At 50.8% G+C, this 27,247-nt stretch overlaps 1 protein-coding gene across 1 annotated transcript in view; it reads left to right on the forward strand.

Moving 5' to 3' along the window:
- Positions 1 to 27,247, forward strand: part of SCTR (secretin receptor) — a 70,321-nt gene that overhangs the window by 18,142 nt on the left and 24,932 nt on the right. Inside the window, exons 3-4 of the mRNA XM_037849541.1 lie at positions 12,393 to 12,500; positions 22,352 to 22,455. Coding sequence (XP_037705469.1) covers positions 12,393 to 12,500; positions 22,352 to 22,455 — 212 coding nt within the window. The remainder of the gene's footprint in view (positions 1 to 12,392; positions 12,501 to 22,351; positions 22,456 to 27,247) is intronic.

Here is a 27,247-nt window from a genome sequence, read left to right on the forward strand (position 1 = left end):
CTTTCTATTCCCTTCCTGAACTTCTCATCTTTGTTCTCCATCATCTAAGGGCAAGGAGGAGTGTAGCATTAAGAAAAGAACTTATTATAGGTCTTCAAACAGATACTTGTACCCCAATGGTGACAGCGACATTATTCACAACAGCCCAAGTGCCCATCAATGAATGAATAGATTAAAAAATTGTGGTCTATCCATACAATGGAATATTATTCAGCCATAAAAAGGAACGAAATGCTGATTCATGCCTCAACCTGGATGAAACTGCAAAACTTTATGTTAAGTGAAAGAAGTTGGATACAAAAGATCGCATAATATGAGTCCATGTATATGAACTATCCAGAATAGATAATTCTATAGAGACAGAACACAGATTGGTGGTTGCCAGGGGGTGGGGAAGAAAGGATGTTGGGGAGCATCTTCTTATTGAGTCCTGGGTTTTGCTTTGGAGTGATGGGAATGTTTTGCAACTAGATAGAGGTGTTGGTTGTACAACATTGTATATGTACTAAAAGCCACTGGATTGTACATTTTAAAGTGATTAATGGTTAATTTTATTTTATGTGAATTTTACCTCCATTTTTAAAAAGTAGAAAGAAAGAAAAGAAAAGAAGCCAAGCTTTTCAATTAGACAGGCTGTGTGACCCTGAACAGATTACTTAATGTCTCTGGGCTTCCATTTGTGAAATTAAAAGCATTCATTCTACAAATATTTATTTAACACCAGCTGTTATCAGGTGAGAATGGTGAGAAAAAAGGATACAGTGGAGAGAACAAAGGAATGGAGACAGCCTTCCTATCACTTAGGATTGTATTTGACTCCCCGTGGCAGAAGCTCGATGCACCCGCTTCACCCATGGGATTTTGGTTTCTGCACGTTTCAAAAAGTGCAGAGCTGACGCCAAGTTCCAAGATGCCACAAGATTCCAGAATCCTTCTATCTTTCTGCTTAACATGTGACTTTTGTCCTCATGGGTGCCTGGTGGCTACTGCCCCCCCCCGGGGGGGGCAAAGAAATGCACCTGTGTTTCTGGCAGGAGGCAGACAGGTATGAGAAGGGCTGGACATCCTGGGAAGCCGAGCTTTCCTAATGCTCTCTGAGGGATGTCTGCTTACGTCTCCGTGGCAGAGACTGGATGCACAGCCATCCCTGGTGGCAGTGGAGGTTGGAGGTAGAGGTTTTCCACTTGCACATGACCACCTTAAATAAAATCAGTCTCTGTTGCTAAGAAAGAAGAGAACAAGGGTGAGGATGGCCAAAGGAACTAGTCAGAAGGCTGCACCTAACCAGCTGGACACCCTCTTTGCTCATTAGATACATTTGGAAAAACTTTGTCCTGCTGGCCTCTCAGGGAGATGGCCCTAAACAAAGGGAAGAGATTAAGGAGTGCAGGACATTTTTTCCCCCACCTACAGGAAAGGGCCCTGTGGATGAAGTTTGCTTGGAGATCCCAATCCAACAGCCTGGAGACACTGGAGAGCCCAGTGTCTGTGTGTCTGTCTGCCTCCATACCAGCCATTCCTGCTGCCTGGGTTTGGCTTCTGAGCCCACAGCCACCTGGCCTTCATCTCAAGTGTCCCCGCTGGGAGCAGAAGACCTGACTTCCAAAGGGGCCTCAGGGACCTGGCCAGCAGGAGCTTGAAACAGCAGGCTGACTTGGGAGTGGGGGTGGAGGCACCTGAGCCCGCCGGAAGCAGGGAGGACGCTGAGGTGCACACAACTGCTGGTGAGAAGGAGAGTGATTACAATCAGCCTGACAAGGTGGGCCTATCCTCTCTGTCAAATGTCCAAAGCCCTAGGCTGAGGTCAGACCAGTTAGGACAAACAGGAGAAAGTCGTCTTTCACACAGCTTTGAATAATCTCAGCAACTTCCCCGGGCAAGAATTGGAGAGGGACTCAGAAGAGGGTTTGGGCCATTTGTAAAGACAAGGCCGAGAGTGCCAGGAAGAGATGCTGGCTGGACCTGACCTCTGAGGGGGTTCCAAGAAGCAATCCACTGCCCTCAGCCCAGTCCTGAGGCCCCCGTGAGATCACAGGGCTGGGGGTAGGTTCCTGTGGCTTCCAGATGCCTGGCCAGAAGGCAAGGGCTGGGGTCAGCTGGGTGACAGCAAAGTGGTTCATGGGAGAAGTGCTTCCCACGGGCAGGGCCGAGGGTGCAGGTAAGCAGAGGGTCATAGTGGACCAACCCACCTGTGGCAGAGATCAGCCTGGTTGCATGGAGGAACATGGAGGGGTTCCCGCTATGAATGTGTCTCCAAGGGACATCACGCAGCTTGGGCCCCACACTCACTCCCCAGTGACCTTACTTGTGGCAGTTGTAAATAACCCTCATTCTGGGTAAACTGAGTTAGAAGCAGGTCTCCTTATCTTTTTTGCCCTGAGGCTCCCTAGGGGTCCCGATGTCCAGCCAGGGCAGAGAAAGCATTTGCAGAGCTCCCGTCCTACTTCTGCCTTCCAATTGCCTGGGAGACGCGGGCAAGTCCCTGACGTACCCTCTGGAGCTCTCTCCTCATGTGAGAAAAGGGCTGCAATGCTTGAAGCACTCCACCCCCACCCGTCCTGCAGAGCCGAGAAAGGGCCTTGCGGGGTGGGGAGGAGGACAGGCTGGCTCCCTGAGGGCTCAGGCTGCTGGGATCTGCTTTTCGCATTGGCCTCTGCAGAAGTTTTCATTTGGGAAAAAGGTTCTGTTGATTTAAAATCATCGTTTATGTTGGTGGGATCATGAAAGGCTACAGCCACCATGGAAAATGGTTTGGCGGTTCCTCAGAAAGTTAAACATGGAACCACCCAATGACCCAGCACTTCCACTCATAGGTATATCCCCAGGAAACTGGGAACAGGGACTCAAGCAGCTATCTGTACCCCAGTGTTCACAGTGGCACTATACACAATAGTCTAAAGGTGCAAACAGCCGCAGTGTCCAGCAATAATGAGTGGATAAATAGAATGTGGTCTATAAATTGGACTATTACTCATCCATAAAAAGAAAATGAGGTTCTTTACATGCTACAACATGAAAGAAACTTGAAAACATAATGAAATAAACCAGACAAAATGGCAAATATTGTATGATTCCACTTATATGAAATATCTGGAATATTCCAGGGGCCAGGGGAGGGAGGAATGGGGAGTGATTGCTTTTACAGGTGCAGAGTTTCTGTTTGAGGTGATGAAAAAGTTGGGTAGTGGAAGGTGGAGATGGTAGCACAACTTTGCAAATGTCATTAATGCCACTGAGTTGTTGACTTAAAAAGGGTAAATATGGGAAATTTTGTGACATATATATATGTTACCACAACAAAAAATTTAAAAACAAAGATGTAGTTTAAAACGTTGAGGGATTTGGGAGTTCAGAATTGATGTGGTGGCGGGGAGAAACGCCACAGAAAGCTGAAAAGAGAGGAGAGGCGACAAAGGGTTGGCGCTGGGGGTGGGGAGCTCAGCCCATCGCGACCGCATCAGAGTCCAGAACCTGATACCGTGGAAGGCAGAAGGCGGCTGGGTCGGTGACCTGCGGGTCTCTCGCAAGACCCTGGAGGGGGCCGAGGCCAAGGAGGCTGCAGAGCGCCCCCTAGCATCGCTCAGCCGGGGCCCGGAAAGGCTCCATTTGCGCCGTCTCGGTTCTCGTGCCCGCGGTCCGGGAGGGGTGGGCGGGACGCACCGTCGGGGCGCGGGGTTAATGGTTAAGCCTCCAGCTCCCGGCGGGGGGAGGTTAATGTTTGCACAATAGAACGGAGTCACAGGAAATGCCCCTCAGCGAGCTGCCACCGAGCCTGGCACACTCATCACAAATAAATGAATTCTTCAACTACTCTCCGTGAGGTGGCCAGGGCCTCCCCAGCTTTTTGTGGGAACATTTCAGGGTCACCCTTCCAGCTGCCTGACTTGCTCCACCAGGCTGTTTATTACTTAGTTTATGGAAGCCCATACCCGCTCAGAGCTGGTGGAAGGACTTTGGCTCTCCGCAGGGAAAGAATGTTCCAGAGGGATGCTGCCGTGGTGGGAAAGGTGTGAGCTTGGGTGTGTGTCCTGACTCTGGCGTTTTTGAGCTGTGTGACCTTGAGCAAGACACTTATCCTCTCTGGGCCTTAGTGTCCTTACCTTCAAAATAGGGACTTGCCACCCTCCTTTTCCCCTTGTCTCTGCCCGGCTGGTTGCTGGCTCCCTCAGAGAATGGGTGGGAGCAATGGGCTGGCTCTAAAGCAGTTTTCTTCAACAAACATTCCCTGCTCCCTTTCCAGATCTCCCTTCTGGCCCCTGATGTCCTTTGGCAGCCAAACCCCCTCCCCTGCCCTGCACCATCCCCCACGCCACCCAGCTCACCACCCCCATCCCTTTACTTGGCACAGCTGATTTTGTCTCATTTTTTTTAAAAAAATTATTGACTCATGTTTGTATAGCATTTTAGACATCTGTTTTGTTTTGTTTTTAGTTCCTAAAACAAACCCATGCAGTAAGTACCATTATTACCCCATTTTACAGAAGGGGAAACTGAGGCTCCAAGAGGCCCAAGATCACACAGGACCACCCCACCCCCATATGCTTTCAACTCTAAAGTTTGAGTATTTTCTAGTTTGCAATCCAATCCTATTAAACTAATCAAAACTGAGCCTCGAACCAAAATTAGTAGTCTCATCCTCCAAAGATGTTTATTTCTTACTGTGGTAAAGCACACGCAACATAAAACTTTTCATTTAACCATGTCAAAGTGTACAACTCAGTGCTTTGGGGATATTCACAGTTGTGCAACCATCACCATTACCTAGCTCCAGAATTTTTTTGGCATCCCCAAAGATAACACCATACCCATCTAAAAGGTTGCTTCCCATTTCCCTCTCCCCCCACTAATCTGCTTTCTGTCTCCACTGTTTGCTTATTCTGGATATTTTATATAAACGGAATCTTATAATATGTGGCCTTTGTATCTGCCTTCCTGAGAAGGGTTTTGCATTAAAAAGAAAAAAGAGATTGTTCATATCAACTGTTAATTAGCATGACATGTGACATGAAATGAAGGGCTTTAGGCCAGGTGAGAAGAGTTCTGTGGTGGATGAGGAGGGTCCCATGGGGGCAGCAAAGCCTTTGCACAGCCCCCAGTGGGGGAGGACTTAGCTCGTGGTGCTCGGAACCTCACCTGGAGCTGGCTCTCTGGAGAGAGATGTTCCCACCTGCTCCAGGGAAGGGGCTGCTCAGCCCCAGGGTCATGCAGTCCCAGGGTTTAAAGGGTCCTTCACCTCTTCTAGAGTAGCCTGCATTCAGTGTCTGCAGTATCCTGATTACATGATCCTCCAGTCTCTGGTTGAATACTTTCAGTGATGGGGACCTCACTACCCACAGAAGCTTGTGTTTCTTGGTTTAAAGACAAAACAGTCTAGATTCTTGTGCTGCCTCTCCTGTAATATGGTTTGAGATGGCTTTGCCACCCTGGGACTCCAGTTGGCATCTAATCCCATCCTGACTGTAGCTTCTGGATGTGGTCCAGCCATCACAGTGGAGGGGGCTGGCCAACAGCTTTCCTGACCTGGATACTATACTTCCATTAGCAAAGCCAAGGACACCCCACCAGGCTGCCCCTTGGATGCTCTGGGGATGGGGTCGGGGTGAGCATAGGAAGATAGGATGAAGCCAGGACACCGGTGGCTGTGCAGGAGCTCCTTCCAAAATACTGTGGGATCTTGGTGAGGGCAAAGGGTGCTAAGGAGCTGAGAAGGTGGTGTAGGTGCCCAGGAGGTGCATGTGGCAGTTCCGACACCAGGAGGAGAGAGTTAACACAGACACAAGGAGAAGCCAGAAGAGGACATGCTGGGGGTGAGGCAAGGGGAGCAGAGGATTCCCTGGTTATCTCCATTAGCAGTCAAAGTCAGCAGCAGGGGGCTGGGCGTGAGGGGTGGGGTGGGGGAGTGCCAGGAGAGACAGGAGACTGTTACCTGGTGGCCCAGCCCAGCCCGGCCCTGGGGAGGCCTGGCTTGCTCCTGGTGGTGCATCCCTGCAGCCTGACACTTTGCACCAGAAATAGTCTCAGGTTATCATCAGGACGTCTGAGCTCATTTATAAATAAATCAAAGGACTGGAAGGCTGGAGGATGGACGCTCTGCTCTGGGGAACGCAGGGCAAACTTGCAGCTGGCAGAGGGTTCTGGGCTGGCCCGGGGCGTGGGGAGGTGGAAATAGAAATTACTAATGCACTGGCCGGCCCTCCCATCCGCCCCCTCCCCACTGCCAGGCCTACATTTGGGGTCCGCCTCTCCTCCCATTGGCTCAGGGGCACAGGGGCTTGGCATGTACAAAGGAGACAAATCTCAATCCATAAACTCTAGTGGGTGAAAATTGGACTTTCTCCATTTTCTATAGCTTTAATTCTGACTCCATTGTCTGGGCATGGTATTTTCCAGCCCTTTCCCCCAACTTGCCCAGGGTCCCAGAGATTCACACGGTGTTGGGGGTCCCATCTGGTCTTGAGCTTTGCTCCAAGAGGGGTGGTGGACAGGCCACGTGACCCCCTCCGTGCTTCCCTGGGAGGTGTGAGCTCTGAGAGGTTTTGCCCTACGAGATGGGACTGCAGCCATTTCTCCTCTGGGGCATCCCACCACCCGGGGCTGGTGAGGCGGTGGGGAACTCGTGCCATTTTCTGGAACCTTCCATGTCTCTGTTCATCACTTCCCCACCTGGTCTTCCCAGTGTGGGAAAGTCTTGCCCCTCTTTTGTTTTCCCCAAGTATTATGATTATACAAGAATTCCTCATTATCCCCCCAGGGCCTTTGGAAACTCAAGTCAGGAAGACAAAAGTCTTTCTGCCCTCCTTTGAGACTGCAAACCAGTAATATGAGGAGGAAGGAGAGAGAAAGGGGGAAAAGAAAACCAGGAGGAAAAAAAAAACACCTGAGGTCAATAGCTCAAAAAATATTCCATGGCACATACAGATGAATTTAATTCTCACACAAATTCTGGGGATTAATGCCTATTTTATAGTTGAGGAAACCAAGGCTCAGGGAGGGAAGTGCATGCCCAGGGTAGATTTGGGCCCAAAGCCCGTCTTGTCTCCACTGCTGTCCCCACATCCTTGGCCTCTACATGCTGACTTGGCCAGGGCAGGACGGGCAGCTCTGGACCAGGGGTTCCCACAGAGGCCGCTGGGACTCACTGCAGGGTCCACACACAGCGACCCCAAGCGGGTGGAGGGGCTGCTCCCCAGACCACCTCTCTCTAGCCCGTTATCTCAGTCCCATAATTTGATACAGCCTCATACCACTTGTGCCATGATTTCCTTATATTTTTGCCTTTCAATCCATTAAAAACAAAAACAAAAAACTTTAATTCACATACCATATAATTCTCTCACTTAAAGGGCACTGCATTAGGCAGGGTTCTCTAGGGAAACAGAACCAACAAGAGAGATCTGTAAATATAAGATTTTATCAAAGTGTCTCACGCAACTGTGAGTCCAAATTCCATAGGGCAGGATGCACAAGTCCAAATTCCATAGGGCAAGTAGCAAACTGGCAAACTCTGATGAACTCGCCAGGAGAGGCTGACTGGCTGAAGAAGTGCAAGTTCCCTCTTCTCCCTTAAAAGTCTTCAACTGATTGGATTAAATCCAACAGATTGGATTCTCTCATTGTGGAAGACACGCCCTTAGTTGATCGTAGATGTCATCAGCCACAGCTGCAGCCAGTTGACTGATGATTTAATAAACCAGCCTTCTGTTTTATTAACCAGCCACAAATGTCCTTGCAGTAACAGTCCAGTGCTTGCTTGACCAGACACCTGGGCACCATCACCTGGCCAAGTTAATGCATGAAGCTAACCATTGCAGGTACAATTCAGTATTTTTTAGTATATTCACAGATAGGTGCAACCATCAACAGAGTCAATTTTGGAACACTTTTATCACCACAAAGAGAAAGGCTGTATTATTTAGGTTTCATCCCTTACCCCCATTTCCCTCACTCTAAGCAATTTAGTTCTTTTAACTTAGCTGCATCCTAAACAATAACAGTTATAAAAATCACAGATGTGACATGCTAGTTATATAATTTCTTCAATACATGTTAGATTACTAATACAATTCTGGAAAAAAATGTGTAGCTATTAAAATAAAAAATGTTCAATTACACACCAGCTAAAAGCACACACCACCCATGGCATACTTGTGGCACTGTGGGAAACTTGGGGTCTCTCCCAACCCCTTCCACGCCAGGTACTGAAGCCGAGGCCCAGAGAGCATGTGGCCATCTCAAGGTCAGAAACGCTGTGTTAGCAGCCAGGTCTGTGCCACCAAGGGTCAGCATGGTGGGTGGAACCCTTCCCCAGGCTGGGGACGGCCGGGTGGGGTCCCAGCTCCACCATCGCCAGCTCCGTGACCCTGCCAGTGTGACTTTACCTCTTGGAGCTTTGGCCCCTAATCTCTTCTGTGGGGCAGTAACTCTACCCTCCTCTGACCTTATGGATTAAATTCCAGAATATTTGATCATGCCCAGCATGGGGACTGCCTAGCCCCTTCCCCAGCCCAGTGCCTTCTCCCTGTACTTGGCTGACCTGAAGGCTGTGGCAGGGAGCACCCTGGGTACTGTGAGATGCTCCCCTCTGGACCCTGCTGCTCTGTCCTCTGCCAGCCCCATGCTGGGCATCCCTGAGGGCCCTGCCTTACGTTACCCATGTCAGGAAGCCTGCCAGGTGTCCTGACACCCTGGGCATCTGTCCAGCTGGTAGGCCTGGGCCATCCAGCCCCATGGACCAGAGCTCTCTCTCAGCACCCAGGCTGACCTGCCTGGCCCGGCCCTGAGCCCATTTCTCCCAGAGTGAGGTGAGAGGCCATGGCTGCATCTTGCCATGGTCTGGAGGTGCCCCATTGCCTCTGCTACGTAAGGTGCAGGCCCAGAGCTGGCACCCAAGCCGCATTGTCAGTAAAGCACCCTGCCCCAAGTCTGCCCCCACCCTCTCTACAAAGGCAGGGGATATGGGGTCAGGCTGACCTTCCAAAGACTCCAGATGCTGGAATAGCTGAGTCATCAGGAAAGAGCCCTCCCAGGACCCAGCTACCGTGCAAAGGGCACCTCGGGGAGGTGCTGCTCCGGCGTCCACAGCTGGAATCTACAGCCAGTTCCCTGACAGTGACGGAGCCTCGCCTCTTTCATTTGGGATGAAGATTCAAGAATATCCAAAGGGGTTGTCATCCCCTATATTCCTTAAAGGGCACAGACCCCTGGTTGCTTCATCCCGTAGATGCGTCCATGTGGGAGTCCCACACAAACCCTGCCCGCAGAGCCCCGGCTCTCTCTCCAATCCCCCACCATTCCCCTGGGTCACAGCCTGCCCATCCTCACTCCTGGGGCTGCTCTACCTCCCAAGCCCCCTCAGGGGCCTTCCTCTGGGCCCCTCCCACTCCCTTGCTCCTTCTTGGGGCTAGTTCTCCTCCCCCTCACCCCCACCTTTACCTTCCCACCTCTGCAAACCCCTTCTCTCTCTGCATCTCCCTGACGCAGGCCCCCCAGGCCCCTACCTGCCTCCCCTCTGCCTCCTTGCCTCCCTCCAGCTGCCCCCTCCCTTTCATAGCCCACCTCCCCTTCCCTCTGACTTCTTCCCCTGGAAGTCAGCCTGGCTCTGGGGAGGAGGGAGCCGGGGAGCCTGGGGTTGGTGCCACCTGGGGAGCGGGCAGGTGGGTGGAGGCTGTGAGCTGGCAGCCGTCAGCGTGGCTGGGCAGAAGCAAACTCCAGGCTCAAATGCCAGCTCCCCATTTCCTGGCTGTGTGAAGCCCCTTCTCCTCCCTCCTCTTCAGTGCTCCCAAGGGCAGGGCTGAGCCCAGACAGGGGTCTCAACTGTGTGGAGGAGGGGATGGCTTCCTGGAGATTTTCAAAGCAAGGTCCAATGACCATACTGCAGCCTCTCTGGGGAGTTCTTAAGATGCAGATTCCTGGGCCTGGCCTTAGGATAACTGTACTGGAAAGTGGGGAGGGGTGGAGGGTCAGGGAGCTGCACCTGCTCCCAGGGCTATCTGACGTACACTGGGGTGTCAGAGCCTCCGAAATGGGACCGGTGGTCGGGGAGATTTGACTTACACAGGATAAAAGTGGTGCTTTGAGCTTGGTAAGATTAATGCCTGAAAATAGAGACTCATGCTCTTTAAGAAAGCCACGAGTTCGTCCTCTGGGTAGCTCCCCAGTCCTTGGAGCTAAAAATCACCCTGCCGTCAGCCTGGCCCCCCCTCCAGAGGACCGGATGGAAGAGTCCTGGGGCTGGGGAGGCCACTAGAAGAGAGAGCTGCCATTCATCTGCGCCCCTGCATGCCAGGCTTGGGGTGCGTGCTTTGATCTCACCCTCGCGACAATCCTATGAGATCAGCATTTGTATCCCCCAGAGGAGATGGGGGGTCACTAGTGTGGCTAGTGCGGGCCAGAAAGGACTGGAGCCCAGGTCTGCCAGACTGAGCGTCCATGGGTTTCGGGGCTACAGTCTGTGCTACGGTCCCCAAACTGGCTGAGGGGTCACTGCTGCTCACCTCCGGGTGCCACCTTAGCTCTGTTTCTGCCTCCCCCCCTCCAAATCTGTCCCAGTGATGTCCCCTAGATGGCTTGGGTCTCCAGAAGTCTGGCACAGGAAGCAATTTTCCTGGGAACAACTTTGGAAGAACTGGTGGGTTGGCTCCATTAAATGATTATTTATAAAAGAGGGTATAATCATGACTCCCACACAAATATATAATGAATACCTGTCAAACGTTTTATTTAATTAATGAGGAGCCAGTAAGATATTACCTCTGGTGCATAAGAGAATTCAAAGTCCCACGCATATAAGGAATGACGGCAAAATGAATTTGCAGGTAGATGCAAAACGGGCTTATTACAGGAGAGGGGAAGGAAATCAATTGTATTTCAACTGGAAAAAAATTCATGTTCATGCCCATGGACAAGAATAATTTGCATTGCTATCAGTTATCTACAACTAACAGAGTTGCAAAATAGCTCAGCTACTATAAAAGATTAGAAACCCCACAGAATCAGATAACCTAAAAGGCTGTGCCTAGGTGATGCCTAATTTTACATCAAAGACACCCAGTAATCTTTTTGATCCATTTCAAAGACTTTCCCTTACTAGAAGTGAGCCACAAATCTGGCTCTGAGCTTCCTAGCAAGCAGCCAAATCAAAGAGGAAACGATAAAGCAGCTTCTCATTGCATTGAGACCAGTTTCTCCTTCGGGGTGGGGCCTCCTAAAGGGAACAGGGCGAGGTGAGAGTGACAAACACAGCGGTGACTCTGATGTAGCCGTGTCCACTGACCAGGGCTGCAGTTCTCAAAGTGAGGTCTCCCAAGCAGCGGCTGTAGCGGTAACTGGGAACTTGTTGGAAATGCTAATTCCCAGGCCCTGCCCCAGACCTACTGAATCAGAGACTTTGGCAATGGAGACGAGAACTTGTGTCTTAACCAGCTCCCTGGGTGATTCTGATGCAAGGTGAAGTTTGAGAATCACGAGTCTAAGGGTTCTCAACCCTGTTTTCCCATTAGAGTCACCTGGAAAGAGCTAGCACAGTCTCACAGCTGGGTCCCATCCAAGACCAATTAAACCAGTCTCCCTTGGGTGGAGCGCCCAGTTAGATACATATAATTTTTTATTTTTTACATCTATTTTTTATTGTAGTGACATATATGCAACATAAAATTTCCCATTTAATCACTTTCAAGTACACAATTCAGTGGTGTTAATTACATTCATGATGTCATGCTAACATCGCCACCATCCGTTACCAACACGTCCCATCACCCCAGACAGAGACTCTGTGCCCATTAAGCGTTAATTCACCCTTCCCCACCCCCCACTCCTGGTACCCTGTAATCTTCTTTCTGTCTCTATGAACTTAAATATTCTAGTTCTTTCATGTCAGCAAGACCATACAATCTCTGTCCTTTTGGGTCTGGCTTATTTCACACAATGTGATGTCTCCAGGGTTCGTCCACACTGTAGCAGTTATCAGAGCTTCATTCCTTTTTACGATGCGTATTTTTGAAACTCTCCACATGATGTGCTGCGCAGCCAGGAGGGAGGACCACTGCTGTCCAGTCATTCAATGCAAGCTGAGCCTATGGGGCTTAAATGAGATAATGTGTGCTTATGCCTTCATTCCTTCATTTATGTCTTCGACATCGAGCACTTCCTATATAGAGGGCAGAGTCCAAGGCCCCAGAGATGAAAAGGCACGTTAGACACCATCGGTTCCCGATCTCAAGGAGCCAGTGTCCAGTGAGAGTTCTGGAAAGCACAGAGTCCTAGAGAAATGCAAGGGAGTTCCTACTGGGGTGGGTGGGGGGATGGTTACAGGGTGCCGGTGCTGGTGGCGGGGTGGTGGGGCTGCCCCCAGTGCTCGCTCCTTCCCCGTCTGACACTGTGGCTCTTCTCGGCAGGCTGCGAGGGGCTGTGGGACAACGTGAGCTGCTGGCCGTCCTCTGTGCCCGGACAGATGGTGGAAGTGGAGTGCCCGCGATTTCTGCAGCTGCTTACGGGCAGAAACGGTAACCACTCAGCCCCAGGGTCCTGGCTGAGAAGCTCTGGGGTGACCCTGTGGGTGGGGGCCTTGGCCTGGAGACAGGAGGCCAAGAACCTTCTCTGGGGACAAGTAGGTCCAAGGAGTGGAAGCCTTGCATGGGGGAGTGTAGGGTCTTGGCATCCCAGACAAGGGGCTGGAAAAGTGATAAAGGAGGCTGAGCTTGCTTCTCTCTCCTGCCTGCACCCCCACTTAGGGGCCCCCCTCCTGCCTGCCTGCCTTCCATCTTTCTGTCCCCTTAGCAACCAGGGCCCTTTATTCCAGGTCCTTTATCTGGGCTCCCCTGGCCCCAGCAGTGTCAGGCTTCCAAATAGCCTGGCCTTCCGGAAAGCTTACCTCCTTGTGCTCTTTGTACCAGGCCCTGCTGATAAACTGTGTCTTCCCTCAGAGCCCCCAAATTCTGGGGGATCTCTTACTGGAGGAAAGCTTGCAGTTTACAAGGATTATTTTCATTTCAGGCTGAGAGGTGGGGAGGTTATCTAAGACAGGGAAAACTCAGACCAACTACATGCCAGGAGTTTTTGTACACATGGACTCATTTAATCTGACAAAACTTGTGCAAATCACGTACCTATTCTCCCCAGTAAAGAGTCACAGTAACTGGGGCTATCAGTTTCTCAGAGGTGACCAGCTAGTAGGTAGAGAAACTCGGGGGCTCCGTCCTCGAGGCCTTGGTGGAGGCAGGTCCCAGCCCAGTGGTCAGGGTGGCTCTGGGTGGACACAGGGCAGGTTTGTGGCCTTTGGCTGCCGCCCTCTGTGGGGGTCACTTATAATCTAAAGCCTGCCCTGGCCCGGAAAAGCTACCAGAAGAGGACCTTAACAAGAACGTACCGAAGAACTGATTTTTAAATAATAAAACCCAGCAGCCTTCCTGAGCCAGGAAAGGAACTGATGCATGGAGAGTGCAGCCCAGGAGAGGAACGTGGATTTCCCTAGTACACGTACAAGCACTCACACATGCAGATTTGGGAAATGCGTTCCTCTAGCTCCCTGTCCCCTCAGCTTCACTTGGTACCCACCCCCAACCCCAGTGGGGAGACGTGGACCAGGAGGGCGGGTTTGAATCCTGCTCCTCCACTTACTAGCCAGTAGTGCTTGCGGCTGTAACAGACAGCTCGCCCAAATCACAAAGCTTTCCCCCGATGCTTGCCCACGTGAGGTTCTGAGTGACAGGTGGCTCTCCTCCTCCTGGTGAGTCCCGGGTTCCAGCGCCTCAAGCTTGTGGCTTCAACACCCAGCTTCCAGGGAACCTGCAGAAAGGGGAAGTTCCCGGAGGAGCACCCAGCAGAGGTCTGAACCTCACCACGTGTGCTCACATTCCCTCGGCCAGACTCAGTCATCAGGGACACGCTACTACGCCGGGAAATGCAGTACGGCCGGCTGCCAGCCTCTGCCTCGCGGCCCAGGTTCTCGTGGTTTGTGGGCCTCGATTTCCTCATTTGTAAGCTGGGGAGAGTATATCATACTTGTCCTGTGCTTGGAAGTAGATGTTAAATACCTTCCTTTGTCCCTTTCCTCGCCCTTCTCTGCCTCCTTGCCCTTCCTCTCCTCCCCCACAAAACCCTCAACCCCGACACGCACACACATACCACCTGTCTTTACGGTTTCGCATCCGGCTCCTGGCATGGTCCCTCTTTGTCTGTTTCTGGAGTCCGAGGAGCTCAGGACCCAGAGGACTCACCCAGACAGGGCCACCCTGGTGCAACGTGCTGTTCAGATGCAACGCCAGGACCAGAGCGTGGCCTCGGACCTCCTGACCAGTGCTCTTCCCACGGGAGGACTTGAAGCTCTCCTCCTGTCACATCCCTTGCCATCCATTGTTTGAGCCCTGCCCATCTCTCTACTTAGAGGCCTACTGGCCTCCTGGCATGGCTCCTTCATCCTTGACTTGCTCAAGGCCCCCGGGGGTCACCCAGCAGATCCCTCCGATGTCTGCACGCTGTGGGGAAGGACCTGCAGATCCCACGCCGCCTTCTGCTGCAGTTTCCACGTGCGCCACACGGTGTCGCTGTGGGCCTCGGGGTCGGGGCAGTGCCGGCCCTTAGGTGGCCTGACGTCCTGGGTGCCTTGTGCGGACCTCCAGGGGTGGGGGGGGGGTCCTCTCACCCCTGGGAGCCACCCTGGGCCAAAAGTACCTTCCTCTCAGATTTCAGGGATGCTGCTCATCCCAACCCCCAGGCCCGAGAGCACAGTCAGGGACCGTCCAGCCTCAGTTTCTCACCAAGAACTTCCACTGCCCTCCCCCCTCCCCTCCCTGAGACCCACCCACCCCCCAGCTTCCCTCAGGGGTGTCCCACAGGACTCTTCTCGGGGCGGAGTGCCCGGTAAGTCCAAGGGCGGATGTTCTGGGACCTTCCTTGCACAAAAAGAAAAAAAATCACAAATTAATTCCTTCTGGAGGCACCCACGACATGGGTTCATATGGGATGAGTGTCCCCGTGACTGGAGAAGCTGCAGCCTGGGTCCTGCCCCCAGACATATCTGTTTGTGTCAGGGCTCAGAATGTTCTCTCTAGGATGCATTCCTTTGATTCTTAAAAGGGCACTGGTCTTCCAGAATCCCTTATTCAAAAACACATTCCTGGGCGGTGGGTCAGCCCTTGACCCTCTGCGTCTCCTCTCTTAGTGAAGGAAGGGATGAGGCCTTAAAGCACAGCGGTTCCTAGCCCATTAGGGCCCCGGAGCCCTTTGAGACTCAGAGGAAAGCTATGGACCAGCTCCTCCCCAATGTGCACATACGAGTATACACAGAACTCTGGTGGTAATTCCAGGGCCTTGTACTTGGGCCTGCACCTGGCTAAAGCCCCTTTCCCTAGAGGAATTAACCTAGGGTGAGTGGTGGGGCTGGAGGGACCCCAGAGAGAGCCCAACGCTTGTCCCCTTTGCAGTTTGACCCAGGGCCCTTTCAGCAGCCCCTTCGGCCCTGTTGGCAAAGGGAGCACAGCCCTGTTAGCAGCTCTGGGCGCCTGGCCTGGATCACATGCGGTATCTGCCTGGGGGTCCCTGCTGGGCTTGTGGGGAGAGGGCCCCAAACAGGCAGGCCTGCTGCACCGGCAGAGCCCCCAAAACCCGGCCCCGGAGACGCACCGTCTGATCCCCTTCCCCCTAGGTTCGTGAGGGTTTGTGTCACCCTAACTCATCTCCCCACGCAACCGGCCTAAATTTGACCACCGCTTTTCTTTCCTGTCTTCACTCCATCTCTACGGCTATTCCTGGCTCTGACAGCCTAGCTCCCTTGATTTAATTACAGAAACTCCTGCCCCTCCCCTAAATTCCAGAACTCCTGCTTGTTTGGGAAATGCCAAAAGGTAAAGGGAACAATGCAAAGAGTTTCCCCCACCCAACGGTGAGGGTGCGATGTGGATGACTGACTCCACGTGGCACAGAAAGGGGGCGCCCTGGAGATCACACACACCCCAAGAGCAGAGGTGGGTCTTGAACTCAGATCTGGCTGGTTCTAAGCCGGCACTTTGGGGGCAGAACACGGAGGCCCCGCCCGAGCACCTGGCCCCCTGCTAGGCCGGGCCACCAGACCCTTCTGCTGTTGCAGAAGCTGCCCCTGGGGCCACAGGGAGAGGACCAGGCAGGAGGAAGCTACAGTGATAGTCTCAGCCCGTCGCATCTTGCCTGGGGTGTGTTGTCCAATACTGGGCCTTGGTTTTCTCATCTGTAAAATAGGCCAGCAGCACCTGGCCGGCTCCCTAAATGCAGTCACTGGAACTCATTTGGCCCTAAATCCTGCAAACCAGTGGCCCAGATCCTGGAAAGGAGCCTGTAGGGCTCAGAAGCAGGTGGTAGCTGGGGCTGTTAAAGGGCCTCTGGACAGGGCTAGAGTTTGAGCAAAGGAAGTGGCGGGCTTCTCAGCCACTCGGTCTTCAGCCCCCTGCACACCTGTAACAGTCACGCTTGCCAGATCCCAGGGCAGGAACTCGGCCCTCCTTGGCAGTCCAGAGTGCAGAATACACCCAGGCCCTTTGGGGACAAGGAAAGAAACTCCCGCGTGGCTTTCCAAGACTTTCTTCCTGGCTGGTGGCTCCCCTGCCCGACCTTTGGGCTCCTTCCCAGAAAGCTCCCTGCTCGTCTCTCCTGGCAGTTCAGGGCAGACTTCACTCCCCTCTGCTTGTCTCTTTGTCCTGCCAGCAAACGCTCAACAAGCAAGGCCTCTGGGCCAGGTACTGACTGCGCCAGGTGCTGGAGTAGGGAGACATTTTGCCACAGCCCCTGCCCTCTGGAGCGCGATGTCTCCTGGGAGGCAGACGAACCATGAGAAGCCTGGGGTGCAGCATGGTCCTGAGTGTGTGGGTGGTGAGCAGCAGACAGGGAGGAATTGTAGTTATTTTGTGATTTATGGTGCAGAGAAATGCAGAGGTGTGGCCTCGTCATGGCCAAGGAACTGATAATTCCATCCCTTCCATGAGGGGTGGCTGCCTGGAATGTTTTATCCCAGTGGCCCACTGATGGTTTTCAAACAGGTAGAAGTTGGACAAGAGGGGAGTGAAGTTAGAAAGTAGAACTTCCTGGGAGCAGGAGTAGTGGTAACGGGAGCCTGAGGAAAGGGGACTAGAATTCTCTGGGGGACGTGCCCATTAAACGGCAGCAGGACTTGAGAGCGGAAAAAGGATCCTGCAGAAGGAATAGGGTTAGTGCGTAGTGTGTGGTTAGGAAGACCCCCAGGTTCAAATCCTGCTTCTCCCATTTACTAGGGTGAGACCTCAGGCAAGTTATTGAACCGCTCTGTGCCTCAGTTTCCCCAGCTGCAAAATGGTAGGAGTGTTTCCATTTGTTCTAGTTTGCTAATGCTGCCCATTATGCCAAACACTGGAAATGGATTGGCTTTTTTTTTTTTTTAATAAAAAATTTTATTTTGAGATAAATTCAAACTTACAGGAACAGTTGCAAAAACAGTACAAACCCCATACATAGAATTCCAGCATACTCCGACCCCCCTCCCCCGATACTCTGATTTACCACGTTTAACATCCTGTCACACCATCATTTCTTTCTTTCTTTCCCTCCCTCCCTCCCTTCCTCTCTCCCTCCCTATCACCCATCATCTGTTGCTCTGTCTTCTGAACATATGAAAGCAAGCTGCACACATCCTTGAAAAAATGATATAATTCACATATACATTTCCCATGAACAAGAACATTCTTTTATGCAATCCCATTAAATGCAGCTAAGAAGTTCAAGAAATTCAACCTTGATACAAAGCTTACATTCTGTATTTCCTTTTTTTTTTTCCCTTATGTCCCATCTGTGTCCCTTTGAGCCTCCTCTCCTCCATCCTCAGATCCCATCCAGGATCATCCTTGGCATTCAATTGTCATCTATTTAGACTGTCTTTTTTTTTTTTTTTTTTCAATTGTGGAAACATATATACAGCCTATATCTTCCCATTCCACCCCCTCCCTAGCATTCCATTAGTGGGATTAGTCACATTTAGAATGTTGTAATGCTATCATCTTCCCACGATCCATTTCTAGAAGTTTCCCTTCACCCCAAACAGAAACCCTACACTCATTTCTTAACTCCCCATTGCCCTTTCCCCCACTTCTCAGAACCCCTACTCTACTTTTCATCTCTGTGGTCATATTCTCTGATACTTTCTCTGTGTTTACCCTGGGGCTTAAATTTAACAACTTAAATCTATAACAATCTTGTTTTTCTTTGATACCAACTTAACTTCAATATGACACATAAACTATGTTCCTATACACCCTCATTCCCCCACTTTTATATAGTTCTTGTCAAAAATTACATATTTTACACTGAGTCCAAAACCACTGATTTATCATTATAGTTTATGTATTTTAGATCTTGTAGGAAGTAAATAGTGGAGTTACAAATCAAAAATACAGTACTATTGGTATTTATATTTACCATGTGATCTTTAGTGGTACCTTTATTTCTTCATGTTGTTTCAGTCAATTGTTTAGTGTCCCTTCCTTTGAGCCTGCTCAACTCCCTTTAGCATTTCTTATAGGACTGATCTACTGGCAGTGAAGTCCCTCAGCTTTTTTCCCTGTTGGTAGGGCTCCCTTTAGTATCTGAAGTAGGACAGGTCTTTTATTAGCAAACTCTCTCAGCATTTATTTGTCTGTGAAAAATTTAAGCTCTCCCTCAAATCTGAAGGGGAGTTTTCCTGGATAAAGTATTCTTGGTTGGAAATTTTTCTCTCTCAGAGCTTTAAATATGTCATGCCACTGCCTTATCGCCTCCATGGTGGCCGCTGAGTAGTCACTACTTAGTTTTATGTTGTTTCCTTTGTATGTGGTGAATTGCTTTTCTCTTGCTGCTTTCAGAACTTGCTCCTTCTCTTCAGTATTTGACAGTCTGATCAGAATATGTCTTGGAGTGGGTTTATTTGGATTTATTCTATTTGGAGTTCGCTGGGCATTTATGCTTTGTGTATTTATATTGTGTATAAGGTTTGGGAAGTTTTCCCCAACGATTTCTTTGAATACTCTTTCTAGACCTTTACCCTTCTCTTCCCCTTCTGGGACACCACTGAGTCTTAAATTTGGTCATTTTATTTTATCTATCATATCCCTAAGATCCATTTCGATTTTTTCAATTTTTTCCCCATTCTTTCTTTTGTTCTTTAATTTTCTGTTCTGTGGTCCTTGAGGAGGCTGGGTTGTTGTTCAACTTCCTCTAATCTTGTATTATGAGTATCCAGAGTCTTTTTAATTTGGCCAACAGTTTCTTTTATTTCCATAAGATCTTCTATTTTTTTATTTACTCTTGCAATTTCTTCTTTATGCTCTTCTAGGGTCTTCTTTATGTCCTTTATATCCTGTGCCATGCTCTTTTTCATGTCCTTTATATCCTGAGCCATGCTCTTGTTGCCTGTCTGTAATTCTTTGATTAATTGTGCCAACTACTGTGTGTCTTCTGATCTTTTGATTTGGGTGTTTTGGTTTGGGTTCTCCATAGTGTCTGGTTTTATCATATGCTTTAAGATTTTCTGTTGTTTTTGGCCTCTTGGCTTTGCTTTACTTGATCCCTAATTTGACAGAACTGCAGCTTGGTGGTGTACACTTTCTCTAATTAACCAGCAGATGGCGTCTGTGAGTCACCTATTCCCCTCAAGTCAATTCTCCCCAACTTTGTGGTGTGTGGGCGTCTGATTCTTGTGGGGTCCAATTGGTGCACCAAGTTTGGGTGTGTTGCTGGTGCTGTCTGCCCTGAATGTGGGGCGTGTGTCTGGGTGGTTAGGCAGGCAGGGCAGCTTTAATAATCAAACCTCCCAGGTGTTCCCAGAGATTTAAGGCTGTTCTCTGCCACTGACCCACAAGTCCTTGGTAGTCACATAGGGTCCCTGGGATTTCCGAGCAGATCCCCCTTCCCAGCTGTGCTCTTCCAGGACCTCTGCTGAGGGAGGGCCACACCACGTCACTAGTGCGCACCAGCCCTCCAGGGAAGCCCTGGGTCGCTGGGCCGTGCAGGGGCGCTCCCAGCCCACTTCAAAGATGGTTGAATGGGATGCGTTAACTTCCCCCTTTTTGCACAGCTCCGCCCTCCCAGCTCCAGGACAATCAGCCGTGGGTGTATTAAAGGCCACTGTCCACGGCCGATATTGTGACTTGTGTGTAGTGCTGCGGAAAAGATTCCCCATCACATTGGGTTTTTTGGTTTGGCTCTGGGCTGTGGGTCTGGCCCCAGGCAGGAGCGTCCCCCACCTGCTGTGGAGATGGCTGCAAGGAATGCGTTTTTTTTTCCTCCTTTTGGCTCCCTCTGCTCCTCTGGTCTGGAGACAGACAGCAGTGGGTGTGGGAAGGGGTATCCTCCAGGCCAGACACCGAAGCGTTAGCCCAGCCTGCTCCTGCCATGCTTTACTGCGCGGTTCTCCCCGTCATATCTGCAGCCACTCCCAGGCTTTTTTTTTTAAGAACTAGTCCATCTCTAAATGCCAAACCCCGGTTTCCCCACACTGCAGCGAGGCTGCAGGACTTTCAGCTGGCTCACTCACTCGTTTTAGAATGCAGTCTCCTGGTTTCACCAAATGCATGTTCCCTGTGGATTTAGCAGACCTTGTCCGGCTGGTGCATCACTGTCAGTGGTGTTCTGGGTCACTTTCTGGTTTTTATCTAGTATTTTTCATGGAGGTGTATTTTTGCCCTGTCTCACCTAGCTGCCATCTTAGGTTCTGTCCAGATTGGCTTTTATAAAGGGGATTTATTTGGTTACACAGTTACAGTCTTATGGCCATAAAGTGTCCAAGGTAACACATCAGCAATCAGGTACCTCACTGGAGGATGGCCAATGGTGTCCGGAAAACCTCTGTTAGCTGGGAAGGCACGTGGTCAGCGTCTGCTCCAGAGTTCCGGTTTCAAAATGGCTTTCTCCCAGGACGTTCCTCTCTAGGCATCTGCTTGCTCCTGGTTTGCATTCCTTCTGTTTGTCAGCTCATTTATATGGCTCCAGTGATTTAATTCAGACCCACCCTGACTGGTTGGGTAACACCTCCACGGAAATTATCTAATCACAGTTATCACCTACAGTTAGTTGGGTGGGTCACATCTCCATGGAAACAGTCAATCAGAAGGTTCCAACCCAATCCACACTAATACATCTGCCCCCACAAGACTGCAGTAAAGAATATGGCTTTTTCTGGGGGACATAATATATACAAACCAGCACACCATTCTACAGTAGCATTCTTACTATGGTTAGGTAGTGCCTACCTCAAGTCTTGTGGTTAGGATTGAATGAGTTAATTCATGTCACCTGGTTAGAACAATACCTGGCCCAGAGCAATCACCAAGTTTATCTCAGCAGAGCACAAAAACCGACAGTTGAGTAAACATATGATCATTGGGGTGTGGGATCAGAGTTTTTGTTAGGGGCGAAAGATGGAAAACACTTGGGACTACCACGCACAAGCTCTGTATTTGGCCTCTCTGATCCTATGAGACACTGGGTCTTGTGAAAGATGAATGGAGGTTTTATTACACTCAGGTGGGCACCTGGCAGCCTCGGAGCAGCCCTCTGCATTGGGAAAACCATAAGGCTGGAAGTGGCCCCTCCCCAGTGGGTGGAGGTGGGGGGTGTCCCTGGGGAAGCCCTCCTGGGGGGAGGGTGGCCCTGACCTTGCCAGGGTTGTCCAGGTAGGCGTGGGGGGCTGGGGGTCACGGACAGGCCTGGATGAAGGGTCCCGGGGTCTGAGGGACCCCGTGCCTGGGAGGCTGGAGTGGGGCTGGGCCCGAGGGTGGGAGAGGGCAGTACTGGTGGGGTGGGGTGGCGACATGATGCTGGAAGGTCCGCAGAGTTCTGGCCACTCGGGGCCTGGGGTGCAGCTGAGAAGAGACGTTGGGAGTACCGAGTACTGTGACACGTGCCAGTCAGCCGTCCTCGTCTCAGGAGCGGGTGTGCCTGCCACCCCATAGGTGCTGCATCTGCGGGGTGCGGATGAGTAGGGAAGGAGTGGTGCCAGCGAGGCCGAGAAGGGGGCCCTGGGTGGCAGAAAGGCTGTGCTTGGAGGGTGGGAGGTGGTTTTGTTCAGGACAGCCAGGTTTGTAGATTGAGGTGCCAGGGACCAGCGGGTCTGCCTGCATGTCTGTCTGTCTGCCCGTCTGTCCACCTCTCACACTCCCCCCAGGTGTCTGTCCCTTCCGGGGCCTCTGCCTTCCCCACCTTACCTTTCTTGTCTGGCTTGTATGCATCCTTCAGTGATCAGCAGGGCCCACGGGGAGCTGACCGTGTTGTTCAGATGAAGGTGGCTGGGGACAGAGTGGCAGAGGGGGCTCCGGTACCCAGGGTACCCGTCCGTCCATGCCCAGTCTCCACTGCTCACCTAGGGGATGCTTGGCGCCCACAGGTACCATGTTTCGGAACTGCACACAGGGCGGCTGGTCAGAGACCTTCCCCCGGCCCGACCTGGCCTGTGGGCTGAATGTGAACGACTTGTCCAACGAGAAACGGGTAAGCCTGCCACCCCCTCCCCAGGACAAGGACCTGTGAGGTGGAGCCAGCCCCGGGTGGGCAGCCAGGAGACCTGGGGCTCCTCCTCTGCCCCCACTTGCCCTGCTCACCCTGGGCTCAGTCCATCCACTGGGGGAGCCTCTCTCTGGGGTCCTGGTGTGGAGATGATGACACAGTGAGAAACACCTCGTACCACCGTGAGGGACCGTGGTGACACAGGCCGACAGCCTGAGCCTCCTTCACTAGTCTTGGTGGAGGACGGGGTACTAAGCTCTCGGTGCCTCAGTTTCTCCATCTGAGAAATGGGGCTGATAATAGTACTGACTGCATAGGTTTGCCAAGAGAACTAAATGAGTTAACATACGGAAGGCTGAGAAGACGGCCCAGACACAGTAGGTGCTCAATAAATGTTTATTCCCAAAAGGAGTCTCCAGGCTCTTTCGGGGAAGGAGAGGTCAAGGCTGTGGGCAGTCCCGGTCTGAGAGAGGACAGGCTGCGAGCTGGGGGCTTCGGGCTCAGCTTACTCCATATCACTGTCCCCTCCGAGGGCGTCCAGCATAGCCTTCCCCTCCCAGTGCCTCCCCGCTGCTCAGAGCTCACAGACCCTGCACAGGTCTCCTCCTGCCCCCGGCCTCAGCCCCTGTGTTGGGGACCCCTGCCTGCTTTTCTCTTCCTGACTAGCTCTCACACATTCTTCAAGCCTCCCCCTGGCGCTGTCAACTCCAGGAAGCCCTTCTTCCTTCCCCTCCCCCAGGACGGGCCTCCTCAGCTCTGTGTTTGCTCCCATCTATTACCTTTGTATTAGTCAGGGTTCTCTAGGGAAACATAACCAACAGGAGGTATCTGTAAACATGAGATTTTATAAAAGTGTCTCATGCAACTGTGGGGATGCATGAGTCCAAATTCCTTAGAGCAGGCAGCGAGCTTGCAACTCTGATGAAGGTCTTGATGAACTCCCCAGAAGAGGCTGGCTGGCTGAAGAGGAAGTGAAAGTTCTTTCTCTTCTCCCTTAAAAGTCTTCAACTGTATTTATTGAAAAATTAAAGCAAACAAACAACAACAAAAATAAAATAAAAGTCTTCAACTAATCGGTTAAACCCAGGTGACTGCATTCTCTCATTTTGGAAGACACTCCCTTCGTTGACGTAATCAGTCGTAGCTGCAGCCAATTGACTGATGATTTAATAAACCAGCCTGTTGGTTTGTTAACCAGCCACAAATGTCCTTGCAGTAATGGTTAGACTAGTCCTTGCTTGACCAGATACCTGGGCACCATCACTTGGCCAAGTGGACACATGAACCTAACCGTCACAACCATCAATTACATTAAAATGGTGAGCTCGTACCTTCATCATACTCACAAATATATAAACTTCTTGAAGGCCTTCATTCACTCAAAAACATTCACTGAGCCCGACCATGGGCCAAAAACGTTCACTGAACCCCGACCGCAGCCTAGGCACGGGGACACAGCAGTGATAAATCAGTCATCTTCATCTCTGCTGGCTCATAGCCCAGCCCCATGCCTGGCGCAGGCAAAGTGCCCAATAAATGTTTGCTGTACTGAACATCTACCACGTGCCAGATGCTTAATGCACTATTAGGTTAAATCCTTACTTAAGACAACCCTGTCAGTTTACTGCTTCCTCCATCTTGTAGATGAGGAAACTAAGGGTCAGAGGGGTTCAGGAACAAGTTTATAAAGTAGCAGAGGCAGGATCCCAACCAAGTTGAGCTCCCTAAAGAGCCAGAGCTTGGTCCTCTGTCTTCTGCTGGCGCCCCACTAAAGTGCGAGTCCCCCTGGAGATGCACGTGCAGCACTTCTATTAGCTAAACTCCCCGGTGGCAATACGGGTGGACAAGCTTCTTGAAGAGTGGGTGGGAGCAGGTTCAAGAGGCATTGAACAGGTTCCAGAAGCATCAAGGAATCAAGGGGGAAAAAGGATGGAGTTGGGAGACAGACGACACCCACGTCTGAATTTTTTCTAGATCCTTCTCTCTGTAGTCATTCAGTCTTGCTTGTATGAAGTAGGGTAAGTACAGACCTAAGTAAAGGATGGAGTTTTCCCATTGCAGGGTTTTCATCCAGTTGGGGGAAATGTATGAGATCTTCAGACCTGATCAGAGTGGGGGTACTGATTAGTGGGTATTGATTAGAGAGCACACATGGTCTTGGCGGGAAGATCCTCTGCAGATTATCATTCTCACCACTGACTTATATGAAGACATAGGGCTTATATTATCAAATTTGTGAAATCCCTAAGATGGGTGGGGCAGGATTGAAATTCAAAAGGGATGCTTTCAGCTGCAAGTAACAGAAATTTCAAACCCGTTCAACAAGGAAACGTGACTCACAGAACCGGGAATGCAGAGAACAGGCTGCGGGAGTCTTTGATACTGCCCTAAGGACAGGTTCTTTCTGTGCTTCCTGTCCTGGGTGGTGGCCTCTTCCCAAGGCAGCCCCTGTGCGGTGCAATGACCGTCACTGGCAAGCACCACCACAGGCGTCCCCGCCCTTGCTTGTCCAGGAGGAGGGAGAGCCTGGCATCCGCTGGCTCTTTCCTCAGAGCAAAAGAAACTTCTTCACCAGAACCCCCAGCGAGCCTGTCCTCGCATCTCACGGAACCCCGTGACTCAGGCCTCCCCACCCTGAACCAGTCGTTGGCAGGGGGATGGGACACACGATGGGCTCAGACCTGCTGTCCTCGAACATTCTGGCCTCAGAATCCATTTACACCCTTACAAATTGTTGAAGACCAAGAGCTTTTGTTTCCGTGTGTTACATGTATCAAAACCACACATAGACCATTCATCTGGGACATAGAATCCAGGGCCATAATATTCACAACAGGGTTGAAACTATAAATCCCAAACCAAAGAGCTGAAATTTAATGAAGGTTAAATGTAAAGTTCTGGGTTTGATTCTGAAAATAAATTGTTCAAAAATAATAGTGGGAAGGAGATCCAGTGAGGCTTCAGCTCACATTAAAAATGACAACAACAAAACAACAAAATACAGCCTAAATCCCTAAGATTTGGAGGGTTTCCAGACCATTGGATTCACTGATCCCTCAGTGCTGATCCACAAACCGGAGCAAACTTTGCTGTTGATTCCAAGATTCAAATCATCCTGTTTCTTGCTGTTAAAATGTTTTTTCTTTTATCAAATGATGGTGAAGGGATGCATTGGCTAGAATTTTTTTTCTTCTTTTCTTTTTACAACTTCCTATTGGGCACACAACCACTATATTATTGACAGACGTCAATAATAGACTCAAATTGGCAGAAAGACAACGCAAAGATGCCACTTGAGCAATTAAAAAATAATCTAGAGCACGGGTTGGCAAACTACAGTCTTTGAACAGAACTGCCTGCTTTGATAAATAAGGTGTTATTGGAGCACAGACACGTTATATTTACATATTGGCTTTGGCTATTTTCTCCCTTCAAGGGCAGAGTCGAATAGTTGCGAAAGAGGCAAAGCCTAAAATTTTCACTGTGTGCCCCTCTACAGAAAGAAGGTGACACTGTCGGGGAACACAGCGGAGAGATGGGCCATTTTATCCTGGACAGACAGCAGGGAGGCATCTGGGCCCCAAATTCTGTTGCTGGGGTTGGTGCACAGAAGCAGAGGCTGAGACATGGAGGGTCTTACCGGGCCCCCTGGGAGCAGGGCTTTTTCAGGGCTGGGCCGGGGTCTGCTGAGGGTCACACAGCTGACAATCACCACAGTGACAGGAGAGGAGAGGAGATTTGGCCTAACACCCCACACTCATCGCCCTGTGCCCTCAGACTACCCCAAGCGGGTCCAGATTTGCTCCTGAACTGAGGGCTGCAAAACTAGGGTCCCCAGCAATGAGGCTCCTTCTGCACCCGGCAAGGGTGCAGGTTGACACGGTGTTCCCCCAAGTGGGAGATGTTTCACTGGTCTGTGAAGTGCCATAGTCTCGTGCAACCCTGCAGGGCTCTCACCCACATCCCCGAGAAGTGGTTCCTGGCTTCCAGGCGAGCGGATACATCAGTGGGAAAGCTTATCGCCTTTGTCGAAGGTCACCTCTCACTGTTGGAAAATTTGGGGTCATCCTGTGCCAAAATCTACTTTCTGGGAACTTGTTCCCTCTGAAAATCACACCACAGGTCTCACCCTTTTTCTACATGTCAGTTGTTCTCATTCGGTTCTCCCCTAATTTTTCTTTCTTCTCCTGGTGTAATGTCCCTAGTTTCTGCAGACACTCCTTAGATGACACAATCACCCTCCTGAGGAAAATGCTCCAGTTTATTCATGTCCCTCTTTAAATAACATACTCAGAACTGGACAAAACACTCTAAATGGGCTTGACCAGCCCATTTCCACAGCATTGTGTGAAAGTAACCACGAATGGGGCTAGTTTATTGTGCAGCTACCTTATACTTCATTCTTACAGCATCTTATACTGTTGACGTGTTTTGAAGGGTGGATGGTAGTGGGTGGAGGGCTGGGAGGTGGGTTGAAATGAATACACTGATTGCCTTCTGAGTGCCAGGCATTGTGCTAGATTCTCTACCTCATACCTTATTTTTTTTCTTCCAACAAGTCTGCAAGGTAGATATTATTAACCCCATTTGCAGGTGAGGAATCTGAGGCTCAGAGAAGTTAAGTAATTGGCCCAAGGTCACATAGCTGGTGAGAAACAGTCCTGGATGTGGAACCCCTGTCCCCTGGCTCTGAAGCCTGTGTTCTTTCTCTACAGCACACTGCTGTGACACAATGGAGCTTGGGCCATTCTGACCTCTAGATCCTTTTCATATGAGC

The sequence above is a fragment of the Choloepus didactylus genome, chromosome 9 (assembly GCF_015220235.1).
Source record: "Choloepus didactylus isolate mChoDid1 chromosome 9, mChoDid1.pri, whole genome shotgun sequence".
Taxonomy (NCBI): Eukaryota; Metazoa; Chordata; class Mammalia; order Pilosa; family Megalonychidae; genus Choloepus; species Choloepus didactylus.